The 17,884-nt window shown below is 50.9% G+C and overlaps 1 protein-coding gene across 1 annotated transcript in view; it reads right to left on the bottom strand.

Moving 5' to 3' along the window:
• Nucleotides 1–106: 106 nt before the first annotated feature.
• LOC137306729 (ras-related protein Rab-11A-like) overlaps nucleotides 107–17,884 on the bottom strand; it is a 26,909-nt gene continuing 9,131 nt past the window's right edge. Inside the window, exons 2-5 of the mRNA XM_067976092.1 lie at nucleotides 11,164–11,359; nucleotides 8,651–8,844; nucleotides 5,412–5,492; nucleotides 107–2,488 (exon numbers count right to left, since the gene is read on the bottom strand). Of these exons, the coding sequence (XP_067832193.1) occupies nucleotides 2,349–2,488; nucleotides 5,412–5,492; nucleotides 8,651–8,844; nucleotides 11,164–11,359 (611 nt within the window). The 3' untranslated portion in view covers nucleotides 107–2,348. The remainder of the gene's footprint in view (nucleotides 2,489–5,411; nucleotides 5,493–8,650; nucleotides 8,845–11,163; nucleotides 11,360–17,884) is intronic.

Genomic DNA, 17,884 nt, shown 5'->3' with positions numbered 1-17,884 from the left:
TCCGCCATCTTGTAACACGAGCAACTACCGTGGACTCGCGCTGTAGGTGACCAGAGAAATCCCCGCTGCCCACAGCCAAAAAAAGAACCACCAACGAGAAACAATGTTTGTTTTGGAATTTTAAATCCAATATAATTTATTTGCAATAAAATAAACAGGTTTTATGAATTGTCCCCACATATTGCACAGAAGTAACAGGTTTACCAGTGCAGGGTCCTACAGGCAGTGTGTAGCCACCCCCTCCCGAGGAGGACCCGACAGTCGGGCCTAGCGAGAGGTCTCATCCTCAATCAAAAAAAAATTAAATCAGCAGGAAGAGGATCCACTGGATCCCTCGTTTGGCCAATCCGTGTGCAGCTTCTGCATGAGAGAATTCCAGTCCGTCAAAGTCCCCCCCAACAGCGATTTCAAGATGGCAGCCCCATTCTTGAAAGGACATTAAAATGGGAAGGAGAAACTGGTTTAGGCAAGTAGATGTGGTCTGTCTCATGGCGGTTGGTGAAGGCAGCTCATTTTAGAGTTGACGGCTGCACCCCGATGGCTACTTTTGTCCTCAGGATCCTTCCTGTGTAGCTCACTTTCCTTCCGGGCTTCTCCAGGTTACAGCCAGGAGACCAGTCTCTTCCCTCAAGAGGGAGGAGGAAAGGCCGAAGAAACTGGGCCTGGTTAGCCTTTGGGTCGAGGGATTTGGGGGGGGCGGGGGGGGGGGGGGGAAAAGAGAATAGAGAAAAAATGGGAGGTGGGAGGTTGCTAAGCAACTCTAGGACTTGATGGAGGGGGCAGTTAACTAAACCATTGGATGCTGCACCCCATTATGGACAAAACAAACGGCCTTCTCAATGGAAGCCAGTCTCGACACGTGACTGTTAGAGAGTCACTTGATCAGTGGTCCTCTGGCCAGTTTGTTCACCAGACAGCAATCCCCAACGCTCGAGTGTTTAGACTGGGGCCCCCCCCCGTCACTGGAAAATGGCCACCAAGCCGCTCCCTGCCGCCAACGGTTGCCCCTGGTTACCACAAAGTAATCCTCCATTAGCCCGACGGTAGCTCTCACAAACTCAGCCAGAAACGGGTGACCCGGAACAGGACCCCATCGGACAGTCGCTCTCGCGAAGGGGAGCGCCAGTGGAGGACTCCACAACAAGAAGCCAAAACAAACCCATGTGCCCGCTTTCTGGGAGGGAAGGCATCAGTCTTCAAAAGCACAGTGATGTCCAGGGCCAACTTTAGTCATCAGAACCCCCCACCCTTACGCCCGCCACCACTGAAATGCTATTTACATCTGTTTTTTTTTTTGGGTGGGGCAAGTTAGTCATCGACTGAAGGCTACAGGACATCTTGCTCCCTTCTCCCACAGTGTTCCTGAATACAGGGTGGAGGGGGTACAAGATGGCAGGAGCTAAATTTGGGCAAATAGCCCCCCCCCCCCCTTTTAAAAAAAAAGTATTGAAGGTAGAGGCATAATTCCAGAGAGGAGAGGTCACCGCTGATGGAACGATCTCTGAGTGGGAGGGAAGGGAAAAAAGATGAACCAGTTTGGACAAGGAGCCTCTGCACACCATTTTAAAATGGAAGTCGGCAACGAATTGTGTGGAGGGATATTGTCCCCCATTAGCTAACGCTCGGGATTAATTAAATTTGTGACTGAAGGAAGGAGAGTCGCAACATGGTGGCGGAGGACAATGTTCATTCATGCAACAGTTGCCCTCTCCGACTACCGCCTCCCTGCCCAGGGGGGAGGAGAAACCAGCCAACTGACCACTTGCCCCCCCTCCTTCCAAGGGCCAGCGTCGCAATAAACTCACGAGGAGGCCAATCGCCATCCGAGAAAGTCTGAGGAAAGTCACAAACCATCAGGATAAGATCAAGGATTCAAGACAACACCGAGGAAAAAAGGGAGGAGAGAGAAAGAAAACGGTGGAAATGCAAAATGGAAAATTTCTGGAAATGCGGCCAAGTTGGTGAGCTCTAGGGGAGGAAAGAGGGGCAAAGATTGACCCCTCTCAACAGAACCACTGACCCAAATGGGTTAACCTTCTCTCTTTCAGAGACTGACTGAGCGCTGTGCTTTTCCAGAACTTTCCATGAGGGTTTCTCTCCCCTCCCCCCACCCCCGCAATAAATATATAAAGTGGGCCTTGTGTTAAAGATGGCCAGAGTTCCCACAGCGACCCATGACCTCAACGATACATCCCACAATCCTTCCTGCCGTTAGAATTGGCATCGTGCCCATCTGCCACCACGACCCCCCCCAACCACAGCACCCAATGGACCTGGCGCTACAGGAGGCACTTTTGGGTGAGGTTGGCACACGACACTGGCAATGACAAGGAGGGGTCGGACGCGGCTTATATATTCTGGCAGCACTGCAACTTGCCGCCCTTGTCCATCGGAGGTGCGGATATCGCAACGATGTCCTTGCTGGGACCCACCTCGTGGTCATGAGGATCCATGGAGATCTGGCGCTGAGACACAATCCGGTAGATCTCTGGAAGGAGATTCGAGAAAGGGCAGTCAAAAAGGTTACAACGAGAAAAATAAGAACAGGCGATCCGAACTGGTCAAGAGCGAACAAAACGCCAGGACTGCGCTCAGGGAGGCGGGACCGTCAGTCACGTGGAGGGACGAGAGAAGGTGGGGGTGGTCTCCTTAGAGCAGAGAAGTTTGAGGGGAGACTTCAGCCGTGTCTCAGTGGGCATCTCTCTCTCTCTCTCTCTCTCTCTCTCGCCCGAGTCGTGGGTTCGAGCCCCCACTCCAGAGACTTGAGCCCATAATCCAGACCGACACTCCCGGTGCCAGTACTGAGGGAGTGCCGCACTGTTGGAGGTGCAGTCTTAAACTGAGGCCCCGTCTGCCCCTCTCAGGTGGACGTAAAAGATCCCACAGCCACTATTCAAAGAGCAGGGGAGTTCTCCCCGGTGTCCTGGGGGCCAATATTTATCCCTCAACCAACATCACTAAAAAAAAAAATTACAAAAGAACATAAGAAATAGGAATAGGCCATTCGGCCCCTCGAGTCTGCTCCACCATTCAATAAGATCATGGCTGATCTTCGACCTCAACTCCACTTTCCCACCCTATCCCTTGATGTCCAATAATCTAAAATTGATCTCAGCCTTGAATATTCTCAACGACTGAGCATCCACAGCCCTCTGGGGGAGAGAATTCCAAAGATTCACAACCCTCTGAGTGAAGAAATTCCTCCTCATCTCAGTCCTAAATGGCCAACCCCTTACCCTGAGACTATGCCCCCTAGTTCTAGACTCTCCAGCCAGGGGAAACCACCTCTCAGCATCTACCCTGTCAAGCCCCCTCAGAATCTATGTTTCAATGAGATCACCTCTCATTCTTCTAAACTCCAGAGATTCTACTCAATCTCTCCTCAGGACAACCCTCTCATCCCAGGAATTAATCGAGTGAACCTTCGTTGCACCGCCTCTAAGGCGAGTATATCCTTCCTTAGATAAGGAGACCAACACTGTGCACAGTTCTCCAGGTGAGGTCTCACCAAAGTCCTGTACAATTGCAGCAAGACTTCCTTACTCTTGTACTCCAACCCCTTGCAATAAAGGCCAACATACCATTTGCCTTCCTAATTGCTTGCTGTACCTGCATGTTAACTTTCTGTGTTTCGTGTACAAAGACACCCAAATCTCTCTGAACACCAACATTTAATAGTTTCTCACCATTCAAAAAAAATCCTGTTTTTCTATTCTTCCTACCAAAGTGAATAACCTCACATTTCCCCACATTATACTCCATCTGCCACCTTCTTGTCCACTCACTTAACCTGTCGATATCCCTTTGCAGAGTCTTTGTGTCCTCCTCACAGCTTACTTTCCCACCTGGCTTTGTATAGTCAGCAAACTTGGATACATTACACTCGGTCCCTTCATCTAAGTCATCAATATAGATTGTAAATAGCTGAGGCCCAAGCACTGATCCCTGCGGCACCCCACTGGTTACAGCCTGCCAACTCAAAAATGACCCATTTGTTGACTCTGTTTGCTGACTATTAACTAATCCTCAATCCTATTACCCATATTATCTGGTCATTTATATCATTGCTGTTTGTGGGATCTTGCTGTGCACAAATTGGCTGCTGCGTTTCCAACATTACAACAGTGACTACACTTCAAAAAGTAGTTCATTGCTGTAAAGGGTTTTGGGACGTCCTGAGGTGGTGAAAGGTGCTATAGAAATGCAAGGCGAAATTTTTTTACGCAGCGAGTTGTTCTGATCTGGAATTCGCTGCCTGAAAGGGTGGTGGAAGCAGATTCAATAATAACTTTCAAAAGGGAATTGGATAAATACTTGAAGGGAAAAAATTTACAGGGCTATGGGGAAAGGGTAGGGAGGAATGGGATTAATTGGATAGCTCTTTCAAAGAGCCAGCACAGACACAATGGGCCGAATGGCCTCCTTCTGTGCTGCAAGATTGCATGATCCATCCATTGGCTCCTGCTTAGTGCAAGAAAGACAACAAAATACGAGAGAGTGGGCAGGAAGCAAGTTTAACCTCAGAGTGTGGGACTGGAGTCAGGTGTAGGGTCAGGACAGAAGGTTCCCCTCCCTGAAGGGTATCGATGGACCAGTTGGGTTTTTGACGACAATCTGCCATCTTTCATGGTTATTCCACCCCCGCAGCCAGCCCATAATTTACCAGATTTATTGGATTCGGAGTCAGAACTTGTAGCTTCCCTCAACATTGGGTGAAAATCATTCAGATCGTCCAAAGGGGAAGGGAGGGGAGAAAAAGAGATCCAATTTGTGACCAAGAGCTTCACGTCGTTTCTGATCCCCAGCAACATGGCCCTCAAAACCCAGACAGCTCAACGCCATTTGGGTTCTGAGGGCCTTGGAACGGGCCAATCTTGTTGCCTCATTGGCAGATTAATCCTAAATCACTGGAGATCTGGTTAGTATCAGCAGCTCAAGATAGAGGAGGAGGAGAAATGAGGAGATCTTCGAAAGATGGAGAGGGGAGGTTTCCACTTGTGGGGGGTGGGAGTGGAGGGAGACCAGATCTAGAGGCCATAAATAAGATCATGGCTCATAAATCCAATCGGGAATTCAGAAGAAACTTCCTTACCCAGAGAGTGGTGAGAATGTGGAACTCGCTCCCACATGGAGTGGTTGAGGTGAATAGTGTAGATGCATTTAAGGGGAAGCTGGATAAACATGAGGGAGAAAGGAATAGAAGGATAGGGGGAGAGGGTGAGATGAAGTAGGGAGGGAGGAGGCTCGTGTGGAGCATAAACACCAGCATGGACCTGTTGGGCCGAATGGCCTGTTTCTGTGCTGTACATTCGATGGAATCAAGAAACTGAGAGTGGACAGCACTCTGGATTAGCAATAGTTGGCCACCTCCCCATCGTCACTGGTGCGCGTCTCGCGAACCGCAGAGTTACCTGTGAGGACAGTGTGGAAAGCTATCTCCACATTGGTGGAATCCAGCGCCGAGGTCTCAATGAAGGACACGTCATTCTTTTCTGTAAGGAGAGGGAGATTTAGTCAGTCAATCAGGTGATCGCAAAAACATCAGCTCCCGTTAACGGGCAGATTCCCCAACACGCCTTCCCCGGCCCATCAGCCAAGTCAGGAGTGTGATGGAATACTCTCCACTTGCCTGGATGAGTGCAGCTCCAACAACACTCAAGAAGCTCGACACCATCCAGGACAAAGCAGCCCGCTTGATTGGCACCCCATCCACCACCCTAAACATTCACTCCCTTCACCACCGGCGCACCGTGGCTGCAGTGTGTACCGTCCACAGGATGCACTGCAGCAACTCGCCAAGGCTTCTTCGACAGCACCTCCCAAACCCGCGACCTCTACCACCTAGAAGGACAAGGGCAGCAGGCACATGGGAACAACACCACCTGCACGTTCCCCTCCGAGTCACACACCATCCCGGCTTGGAAATATATCGGCCGTTCCTTCATCGTCGCTGGGTCAAAATCCTGGAACTCCCTTCCTAACAGCACTGTGGGAGAACCTTCACCACACGGACTGCAGCGGTTCAAGGCGGCTCACCACCACCTTCTCAAGGGGCAATTAGGGATGGGCAATAAATGCCGGCCTCGCCAGCGACGCCCACATCCCATGAACGAATAAAAAAAAGTGTAGACCCCGGTCGCACAGGGCTCTGAAGGGAGGGGGTGACCAAGTCCATACCTCCGCCACCCCTCAGTGGACCATCAATCTTCCAATACACAATCACGGCCTTTACCCGAGTACATACAGCCGGCTCGAACCCCAGAATACATGAACTTAAAATATAGGGCTTTCCCCACCCCATGCAACAGGTATACAGTCAACGGACTGCTTTGTACGTGGAGAATTTGTCCTTTGGAAGATTCTATCAATTACATCCTGCGTAAGAGAAACCCAGAGGTCATTTGGAATGGCCTGGAGTTGCCAGGAATTGAAAATTAATCTCCAGGACACTGCTGAGCACGAAACCCAGGAGGAAAAATGATCAAAGCAGTTAGTAAGTGTTAGGAAAGAAAAGTTATCTAATTATAAAAATATTGGAGATGGGGGGGAAAAGTCCGTTGGATTTGACAGTCAAGAATCATCCAATCGGATAATGAGGACTCTGCTCGCTTTCCGTTTGGCTTGTGGGGAAGGCAGGACTCAGAGGATGGGCGTGTCGGGCGACCAATGGCAGGAGTGCGGGGCAGGGCTCCACGAGGATGGGCGTGTCAGGCGACCAATGGCAGGAGTGGGGCAGGGCTCCAAGGATGGACATGTTGGGCGACCAATGGCAGGAGTGCGGGGCAGGGCTCCACGAGGATGGGCGTGTCGGGCGACCAATGGCAGGAGTGCGGGGCAGAGCTCCACGAGGATGGGCGTGTCGGGCGACCAATGGCAGGAGTGCGGGGCAGAGCTCCATGAGGATGGGCGTGTCGGGCGACCAATGGCAGGAGTGCGGGGCAGAGCTCCACGAGGATGGGCGTGTCGGGCGACCAATGGCAGGAGTGCAGGGCGGGGCAAAGTCATGTGATGAAACCTCCAGGGAGACGTCCAGAGTTGGCGACCCTACAGGAACAATCAATGGCCTTGCTCGGAGGTGAAGCCATCTCAAGGAGATTGACTGTTCCAAGCCTTGCCTTGAGTGATGGGCCCAATGTAGGGGGAGAGGAGGAATGGGGAGTTGGAATTTGATGTGTTGGAACCTGATGGTTTGGAAGAGATACACGCAAGCAAACAAAGTCACTGCCCAAACCAACCTGTTAACTGCAGGGCACTGACTCAACCCAACAACCAGTTCGGACTAGCTCAAAAAGGAATTTAATGGAAACATGATACAACAGGCCCACTTATTACCAGGCACTCAGGAAACCAGAAAATTCCTGAAAATGGTCCTCAAAACAGCCACATTTTAAAAAAAACTTACACCTTTCACAACCTCAGGACGTCCCAAAGCGCTTTACAGCCAATGAAGTACTTTTGAAGTGTAGTCACTGTTGTAATGTAGGAAACGCGGCAGCCAATTTGCGCACAGCAAGATCCCACAAACAGCAGTGTGATAATGACCCAGATCATCTGTGTTTTAGTGATGTTGGTCGAGGGATAAATATCGGCCCCAGGACACCGGGGAGAACTCCCCCCTGCTCTTCTTCCAACAGTGGCCGTGGGATCTTTTACATCCACCTGAGAGGGGCAGACGGGGCCCTCGGTTTAACATCTCATCTGAAAGATGGCACCTCCAACAGTGCAGCACTCCCTCAGTACTGGCACTGGGAGTGTCGGCCTGGATTATAGGCTCAAGTCTCTGGAGTGGGGGCTCGAACCCACGACCTTCAGGCTCAGGAGTGCTGCCAACTCTCAATGGCTGACACCAAGGATGGTTTGGAGGGGGGTTAGAGGGCACACCATCCAGAGTCAATTGGTACAAATCGTCCAATCAGGACGGCCCAGAATACATTTACAACTTGCATTTTCGATAGTGCCTTTAACGCAGAAAAGACATCGCAACGTCCTTCAGAGACGAGGGGAAAAAGAATGGACATCGAGTGAAGGGTGAGATTAGGAGGGCTGGCCACAATGGAGATGGGTTTTGAGGAGAGGGAGGTGGAGAGGTGAATAATTTGGTTGAGGGGAGGGTATTTCAGAGTGGGACCTGGGCAGTTGAAAGCCCAGTTGCCAATAGTGGGAAGGCGGCAGGGGGAGGAATGTACAAGAGGCCAGAATCAGAACGGGCCAGGGTGGTGATGGTAGCAGGGTCAGGAGGTTACAATGCAAAACTTCTAAACACACCAGCCAGCTTAGTCAGAACCTGTTGCCGTCAGCTGTCCCGCCAACAAGAGAGTACAGGCGGAGGTGCGAAATGGACAAAATCATGGCTGGTAACCAGTCGGAAAATGGACCATCGTTGCCCTCCATTCAAAACGGTCAATCCCCAAACAAGAGACTCCATTCTCCACATCGCCAGAGTGCAACGGCTTAAAACAAAAAGTAGATCCTGAAGCCTAACAGGAACAAAGGCTTTTTAAATATATAAAAGTTTGGGGCCATTGGGATAGGAACTAATTCTACTTTGACACTTTTTCTCCCCCCTCTATCTGCTAAAAAAAACATTCACAGCTCTGGCTGGTTTCAGACACCTGCCCTGCCCAGTCACGGTGACCCACTGACACTGTACCCGCAAACGTCTTTGCCTCGTCGGTGGGAACTGCTCGGAGGTGCCTCAAGTCGCTCTTGTTGCCCACGAGCATGATGACGATGTTGGAGTCTGCGTGATCACGCAGCTCCTTCAACCACCGGGCCACGTTCTCGTAGGTCAGGTGCTTTGCGATGTCGTAAACCAACAGTGCTCCGACTGCCCCTCGGTAATACCTGCAAGAGACACACGCACGGGAGGCATTAATCAAACAGGGACTAGGCCTCGGACCCAACTCCCATTTTGGCTCCAAGAGCAGGTCAGAGGCTGGGTATTCTGTGGCGAGTGACTCACCTCCTGACTCCCCAAAGCCTTTCCACCATATACAAGGCACAAGTCAGGAGTGTGATGGAATACTCTCCACTTGCCTGGATGAGTGCAGCTCCAACAACACTCAAGAAGCTCGACACCATCCAGGACAAAGCAGCCCGCTTGATTGGCACCCCATCCACCACCCTAAACATTCACTCCCTTCACCACCGGCGCACTGTGGCTGCAGTGTGTACCATCCACAGGATGCACTGCAGCAACTCGCCAAGGCTTCTTCGACAGCACCTCCCAAACCCGCGACCTCTACCACCTAGAAGGACAAGGGCAGCAGGCACATGGGAACAACACCACCTGCACGTTCCCCTCCGAGTCACACACCATCCCGACTTGGAAATATATCGGCCGTTCCTTCATCGTCGCTGGGTCAAAATCCTGGAACTCCCTTCCTAACAGCACTGTGGGAGAACCTTCACCACACGGACTGCAGCGGTTCAAGAAGGCGGCTCACCACCACCTTCTCAAGGGGCAATTAGGGATGGGCAATAAATGCCGGCCTTGCCAGCGACGCCCACATCCCATGAACGAACAAAAAAAAAAATATAGGCCATAATACACCATATCCCAAAATCCCTCAAGAGTCTTGCTATCGCAGAAATCCATTCACTCTGTTCCCTTTGAGCACCTTTAATTAATTAGTACAGGTCCCTTTAAGGATCGCCCTTAACTGGTTTAAATTTGCAATAAAACCATATTCTTGCACATTAACCGGTGAACCCAGGTGTAAAATCTCTGGATTGTGGATATTACACAGAGATTATCAGTGTTCCAGCAGGTTTTCCCTTCGTACAAAAAGGGCAACTGGATTGGGGAAGACGGTGCAGAATCCTGCTAAAATGACACTTCCCCATTGGGCATGGGATTTGCAGAGGATAAAATTCCCTGGGAATCAAACCCAATAGGAATCGGGGGAAGGAGACAGACGTATAACGCAAAGACGGACACACAGATTAATTATTCACACAATGTGGAGGACTGGATAGTTCTCACTTAAATTGCCTTAAAGTCACTCTCCCGCCCCAGAGAGCGTCTAATTCCTTCGGCTAAAAATAAGTTAAGAAAGCCAGTCACTTCTAATCGACAAACAAACTGTCCCAGCCACTGAAAATACCTCCTCGTTGACCTCAGATTGTCCTTAGTAGTATTTGATCTCGAACTGACCCCATGCTGCTGCAGCGATTAAATCAGGTGGTGTTCAGAAGGGACAGGTTGTGTTATACAGCGATGCCCCGCAGCAGCGGACTGCACTGGTTAACACCCTGGTCTAAAGTGAAACATATCTCGTGACGTACAGGGAGGTTTTTTTTTTAATATTCGTTCATGGGATGTGGCGAGGCCGGCATTTATTGCCCCTTGAGAAGGTGGTGGTGAGCCGCCTTCTTGAACCGCTGCAGTCCCGTGTGGTGAAGGTTCTCCCACAGTGCTGTTAGGAAGGGAGTTCCAGGATTTTGACCCAGCGACGATGAAGGAACGGCCGATAGATTTCCAAGTCGGGATGGTGCGTGATTTGGAGGGGAACGTGCAGGTGGTGTTGTTCCCATGTGCCTGCTGCCCTTGTCCTTCGAGGTGGTAGAGGTCGCGGGTTTGGGAGGTGCTGTCGAAGAAGCCTTGGCGAGTTGCTGCAGTGCAGGTCAGCCAGGAATGTAAATTCCTGCTCCCTGGACACTTCCCCTCTTAATACCTCCCGATGATTAGAAAGAACCTGCATTTCTATAGCGCCTTTCACAACCTCAGGACGTCCTAAAGCCCTTTACAGCCAATGAAGTACTTTTGAAGTGTAGTCACTGTTGTAATATAGGAAACACGGCAGCCAATTTGTGCACAGCAAGATCCCACAAACAGCAACGAGATAATGACTAGATAATAGCGATGCTGGTTGAGGGATAAATATCGGCCCCAGGGAGAACTCCCCACTGCTCTTCTTCCAATAGTGGCCGTGGGATTTTTACGTCCACCTGAGGTGGGCAGAATGGGTCTGGGTTTATCATCTCATCCGAAGGACGGCACCTCCCTCCCTCAGTACTGGACCAGATGCGTTTGGCAAGGGCATGAAGGCATATGGAGCCATGGCGGGTAAATTGAGATACAGATCTGATGGGCCTGCTTCCGTCATTCTAAGGGGCTGCATGGCCCTCCTCCCGTTCCTACGATGGGGAAGATTCACTCACGCTGATGTAATGGCTCGGTAGCGTTCCTGGCCGGCCGTGTCCCAGATCTGCGCCTTCACGGTCTTGTTCTCCACCCGTATGCTCCTCGTTGCGAACTCCACGCCAATGGTGCTTTTACTCTCCAGGTTGAACTCATTGCGGGTGAACCGTGAAAGGAGGTTACTTTTACCGACCCCAGAATCGCCAATCAGCACAACTGAGGGGAGGGGGAGGAGGAGAGGGAGGGAGGGGAGAGAAAAACACAAAATCAGTGTACGAAAATAGAAAAAAAAATACACAATCACTTCCCGAGTCAAGATTCGAAATCGGCCAACGCACGCAGAGATGCATTGTGGGATCCCAGGCGGTCAGCCATGTCTCAGTGGGTAGCATTCTCTCTCGCCTCGGAGAGAGAAGGTCGTGGGTTCGAGACTTGAGCCCGTAATCCAGGCCGACACTCCCGGTGCCAGCACCGAGGGAGTGCCGCACTGTCGGAGGTGCCGTCTTTCGGATGAGACCTTAAACCGAGGGCCCCTCTCAGGTGGATGTGAAAGATTCCCTCGGCCACTATTTGGAAGAAGAGCAAGGGGGGAGTTCTCCCCGGTGTCCTGGATGATATTTATCCCTCAACAAACATCACTATTTTTTTGAAAAAAAGTTATCTGGTCATTATCACATCGCTGTTTGTGGGATCTTGCTGTGCGCAAATTGGCTGCTGCGTTTCCTACATTACAACAGTGACTACACTTCAAAAAGTACTTCATTGGCTGTAAAGGGCTTTGGGACGTCCAGAGGTCCTGAAAGGCACTCTCGAAATGCAAGGTCTTTCATAGAGTGCAAAAGCAAGGAAGTTATGCTAAACCCTTTATAAAACACTAGTTCGGCCCCAATTCTGGACATCCTTCTTGAAGTGCGGTGCCAAGGCCTTGGAGAGGGTGCAGAGGAGATTTACTGGAATGGTACCAGGGATGAGGGACTTCAGTTATGTGGAGAGACTGGAGAAGCTGGGATTGTTCTCCTTAGAGCAGAGAAGGTTAAGGGGAGATTTAATCGAGGTGTTCAAAATCATGAGGGGTTTTGATGGAGTAAATAAGGAGAAACTGTTTCCAGTGGCAGGAGGGTCGGGAACCAGAGGACGCAGATTGAAGATAATTGGCAAAAGAACCAGAGGGGGAGATGAGGAGAATTTTTTTTACGCAGCGAGTTGTTCTGATCTGGAATGCGCTGCCTGAAAGGGCGGTGGAAGCAGATTCAATAGTAACTTTCAAAAGGGAATTGGATAAATACTTGAAGGAGAAAAATTTACAGGGCTACGGGGAAAGAGCAGAGGGGAGTGGGACTAATTGGATAGCTCTTTCAAAGAGCCAGCACAGGCCCGATGGGCTGAATGGCCTCCTTCTGTGCTGCAAGATTCCAATAAGTTACTGATCAGAAAAGGTCTCCGCCTCTCCGATCAGGAATGGGCCTCGGGCGGGATATTCGGGAATGGTGATCCTTTAGAGGGGGAGGGTGTTAGTGTCACTTCCTTTCTCACTCCTCCCCCCACATCTGGGATCTTCCCACCCACCTCCTCGCTCAGTACGGCCCACCCACAACACGGGCAGACTGAGCACCACGGCAGGGACATCGCCTGCTCCGCCCTGGGGCCCAGGTGCGGCTTGTCCCCCCACGGCCCACTGGAGCGCATCTAGGCCCAGGCTCGAGCAGGGGAGTTGCTTTGCCTCGACAGCCCATTATGAAGCAAGGCCCAGAGCCGAGCAAAAAAAAAAAAAAAACAGGTGCCTGCCCTTGAAGCAAAAAAGGAAGATTGTGAAATCAGTCGCAATTCGAGGCGTGCCTCAGGAGTTGAACGGTTGCCAAAAAGACACATTCATTCCAGTTCTCTTGTATCAATGGCACGGCATTAACTCTAGATTCCATTCGGTTTACTGAAGCAGGGACCTCCCCGCACAGGTTACACCTGGCTTCCAACACACGTGGGAGGCTTCAAGGTAGCTCAGCTCCCTCCGACATGGTCACAACCCCCGCCATCCCATAACCCCCCCCCAGAGTCTGACTAAATACCGGCAAGTACAAACAAACTTGCATTTCTACGACCTCAGGACGTCCCAAAGCACTTTCTGAAGTTCAGTCAATGTAGGAAACGCGGCAGCCAATTTGCGCACAGCAAGATCCCACAAACAGAAAGGTGATAATTGACCAGATCATCTGTTTTTTGGTGATGTTGGTTGAGGGATAAATATCGGCCCCCAGGACACCGGGGAGAACTCCCCCCTGCTCTTCTTCCAATAGAGGCCGTGGGATCTTTTACGTCCACCTGAGAGGGGCAGACGGGGCCCTCGGTTTAACGTCTCATCCGAAAGACGGCACCTCCGACAGTGCGGCACTCCCTCAGTACTGGCACTGTATTATGGGTTCGAGAGACACAGACAGACACTCACACCAAGTACCCAGGCTGTCAAGAGAAGCAGGAATTCACATTGCGTCACTGATAAAAATTACACAAGCAGCGAAAATCAGTCACCAAACCACGACACAGCAGTACGGCCTAGCAACGAGCCAAGCCTCCCACTGCTCTGTGGGCTTGTCAGCTCCTGTACATGTGCAGTATACATCAGGTAAATGGGAATGAGTCACTCCAGTCAGGTACTGTACGACCATGCGTCTCAGTGTCCGCTCCTGTAGATTGTACAGTACACAGCACGTTAAAAGGGAATGATTCACTCCCGTCTGGTACTGTACGGCCCGTGTGGGTGTGTGTCTCACACAATACAGATGAGCAGATTTGAGTTCATCCAAAACTCTGTCCCATTCGCTGACCTACACTGGCTCCCGGTCCAGCAACGCCTCGATTTTAAAATTCTCATCCTTGTTTTCAAACCCCTCCATGGCCCTCAACCCTCCCTATCTCTGTAACCTCCTCCAGCCCTACAACCCTCCGAGATCTCTGCGCTCCTCCAATTCTGGCCTCTTGCGCATCCCCCGATTTCCATCGCTCCACCATTGGCGGGCGTGCCTTCAGCTGCCTCAGCCCTAAGCTCTGGCATTCCCTCCCTAAACCTCTCCGCCTCTCTCTCCTCCTTTAAGACGCTCCTTAAAACCTCCCTCTTTGACCGAGCTTTCGGTCACCTGTCCTAATATCTCCATATGTGGCTCGGTGTCAAATTGTGTCTGATTTACGCTCCTGTGAAGGGCCTCGGGGACGTTTTACAGCGTTAAAGGCGCTATATAAATGCAGGTTGCTGTTGACTGGGATCATTTGCCAGTCTCAGAAGCTCCTTCAAAACATGGCGCCCACCTGACCTTTAACCCCACAGTCAGCAGTCAGATCCAGGGCCTAGAGGCAACCCCTAAAACCGAATGGTCATGTTACGTATCTCCACCTAGAACCTCAACCAAAATGGCAACGAGGGAGGAGATGGGAAGCTGAGGAGGCCATGTTAAACCTGCCCTGGAGGAGGCCCAACACAAGCTCCTGGGGTGCGAGAACAAGACAAGCACAAGGTGATGGGGGAAAATGGAACTCAACTCCTCAAAAACGGACAAGGGAGTGCAACAGCTGGCACACCCGACCTTCCAGATGTGGAGATTGATCGCCAAGGGCTTCAGTCCACAGGTGACCAAAAGAGGGATATAGAGGCACTGGGGAAGGTGCAAAAAGAGATTTACAAGGATGATGCCAGAACTGAGAGGTTATAACTATCAGGAAAGGCTGAACAGGCTGGGGCTCTTTTCACTAGAAAAAGGGAAGACCGAGGGGTGGCCTTTAAAATTATGGAGGGGTTTGATAGAGAAGATGTTTCCACTTGTGGGGAGAGACCAGAACTAGGGGGCCATAAATATAAGAGAGTCACTAATAAATCCAATCGGGAATTCAGGAGAAACTTCTTTACCCAGAGAGTGGTGAGAATGTGGAACTCGCTCCCACATGGAGTGGGTGAGGCTTCCCATTTCAACCCGCCCACCTCCTCCATCTTTCACATACACAAATCTTTGAAGGTGGCAGGACAAGTTAAAAAGGTTGTTAAAAAAAGTATATGGGATCCTGGCCTTTAGGAACAGAGGCACAGAATGCAAAAGGTAATTGGATGAGTATTTACAGGGCTATGGGGGACGAGCAGGACTAATTGGATAGCTCTTTCAAAAGAGCCGGCATGGGCACGATGGGCCGAACGGCCTCCTTCTGTGCTGTAAGATTCCATAAACCCGTGCAGGGGCCCCAGGACCGTCAGGCGATTTTTGGAGGGGGGTCTCTCTGCCTCACAAACTGATGCAACAACTGATGCAGCATTCTCCAGGCAAACGGTGGGTCTTTAGCGCAGAGGAGGCCTGCACTGCCGCTCCCTGCAAACCACAGGGTCGAGGGTCAAGGTGCACCCAGGGGGTGAACCAATCATGTTTTTTTTGTGGGGTGGGTCTGCATGTTGCCTGGATACAGAATACTACATCAATGACCTTCCCTCCATCATAAGGTCAGAGATGGGGATGTTCGCTGATGATTGCACAGTGTTCAGTTCCATTCGCAACCCCTCAGAAAATGAAGCAGTCCGAGCCCGCATGCAGCAAGACCTGGACAACATCCAGGCTTGGGCTGATAAATGGCAAGTAACATTCGGGCCAGACAAGTGCCAGGCAATGACCATCTCCAACAAGAGAGAGTCTAACCACCTCCCCTTGACATTAAACAGTATTACCATCGCCGAATCCCCCACCATCAACATCCAGGGGGTCACCATTGATCACAAACTTAACTGGACCGGCCACATAAATATTGTGGCTACAAGAGCAGGTCAGAGGCTGGGTATTCTGCAGCGAGTGACTCACCTCCTGACTCCCCAAAGCCTTTCCACCATCTACAAGGCACAAGTCAGGAATGTGATGGAATACTCTCCACTTGCCTGGATGAGTGCAGCTCCAACAACACTCAAGAAGCTCGACACCATCCAGGACAAAGCAGCCCGCTTGATTGGCACCCCATCCACCACCCTAAACATTCACTCCCTTCACCACCGGCGCACTGTGGCTGCAGTGTGCACCATCCACAGGATGCACTGCAGCAACTCCCCAAGGCTTCTTCGACAGCACCTCCCAAACCACCTAGAAGGACAAGAGCAGCAGGTACATGGGAACAACACCACCTGCACGTTCCCCTCCAAGTCACACACCATCCTGACTTGGAAATATATCGGCCGTTCCTTCATCGTCGCTGGGTCAAAATCCTGGAACTCCCTTCCTAACAGCACTATGGGAGAACCTTCACCACACGGACTGCAGCGGTTCAAGAAGGCGGCTCACCACCACCTTCTCAAGGGCAATTAGGGATGGGCAATAAATGCCGGCCTCGCCAGCGACGCCCACATCCCATGAATGAATAAAAAGAAACTTTCATATAGTGCCTTTAACGTAGTAAAACAAACCCAAGTTGGATTATCAGTCAAAATTTGACACCGAGCCACATAAGGAGATATTAGGACAGGTGACCAAAAGCTTGGTCGAAGAGGCGGGTTTTAAGCTGTGTCTTCAAAGGAGGCGAGAGAGACGGAGAGGTTTAGGGAGGGAATTCCAGAGCTTAGGGCCCAGGCAGCTGAAGGCACGGCCGCCAATGGTGGAGCGAAGGGAGCAGGAGATGTACAAGAGGCCAGGACTGGAGGAGCGCTGAGATCTTGGAGGGTTGTAGGAGGTTACAGAGATAGGGAGGGAGGGTGAGGCCATGGAGGGATTTGAAAACAAGGATGAGAATTTTAAGATTGTGGCGTTGCAGGACCGGGAGCCAATGTAGGTCAGCGAGCACAGGGGGGTGATGGGTGAATGGGACTCGGTGCGAGTTAGGATACAGAGGCAGCAGAGTTTTGGTTGAGTTCATGTTTACGGACGGTTGGGAGAACATTGGAATAGTCGAGGCTGGAGGCACGGCCAGCATTTATCACCCATCCCTAGCTGCCCTGAGAAAAGATGCTGCTATTAGCTTTGTAGTGGTTCGATCCGACCAAGTGGCTTGCTAGGCCACCTCAGAGCGCAGTTAAAAGTCAGTCAATCGCATTGGTGTGGGGACTGGAGTCACATAGGCCCAGGGCAGCAGGTTTCCTTCCCTAAAAAAAGGACATTGGTGAACCAGTTGGGTTTTTAACAATCCGACAGCTTTACGGTCACTATTACTGATACTCACGGTCTCTGGATTACTAGTCCAGTAACGTAACCACTACACCCCTGTACCCAGTGATGCTGCTTCTAATGGAGAAAGGGACACTCAAGAGTCCATGGCTCAGTGGGCCGCACTCTCCCGCCTCAGAGTCTGAAGGTCATGGGTTCAAGCCCCACTCCAGAGACTTGAGCCCCATAATCCAGGCCGACACTGGTCTCCACGAGTGGAGACCTCGTCTCTACGTCTACCCTATCATAATTTTAAAGTCCTCTATCAGGTCACCTCTCAGCCTTCTCTTTTCGAGAGAAGAGCCCCAGCCTGTTCAGCCTTTCCTGATAGTTATAACCGCTCAGTTCTGGTATCATCCTTGCGAATCTTTTTTGCACCTTCTCCAGTGCCTCTATATCCTTTTTATAATATGGAGACCAGATATGCCCAGTACTCCAAGGGTGGTCTAACCAAAGTTCGATACAAGTTTAAAACTTCTCAATTCTATCCCTCTCAAAAATGAACCCCAGAGCTTAGTACTTTTTTTTTTAAATGGCCTTATTAACCTGCGTTGCTACTTTTAGTGATGTGTGTGCCCCCAGAGCCCTCTGC

Source organism: Heptranchias perlo, chromosome 44 (assembly GCF_035084215.1).
Source record: "Heptranchias perlo isolate sHepPer1 chromosome 44, sHepPer1.hap1, whole genome shotgun sequence".
Lineage (NCBI taxonomy): Eukaryota > Metazoa > Chordata > Chondrichthyes > Hexanchiformes > Hexanchidae > Heptranchias > Heptranchias perlo.
This window is presented reverse-complemented; position numbering and strand designations above follow the sequence as displayed.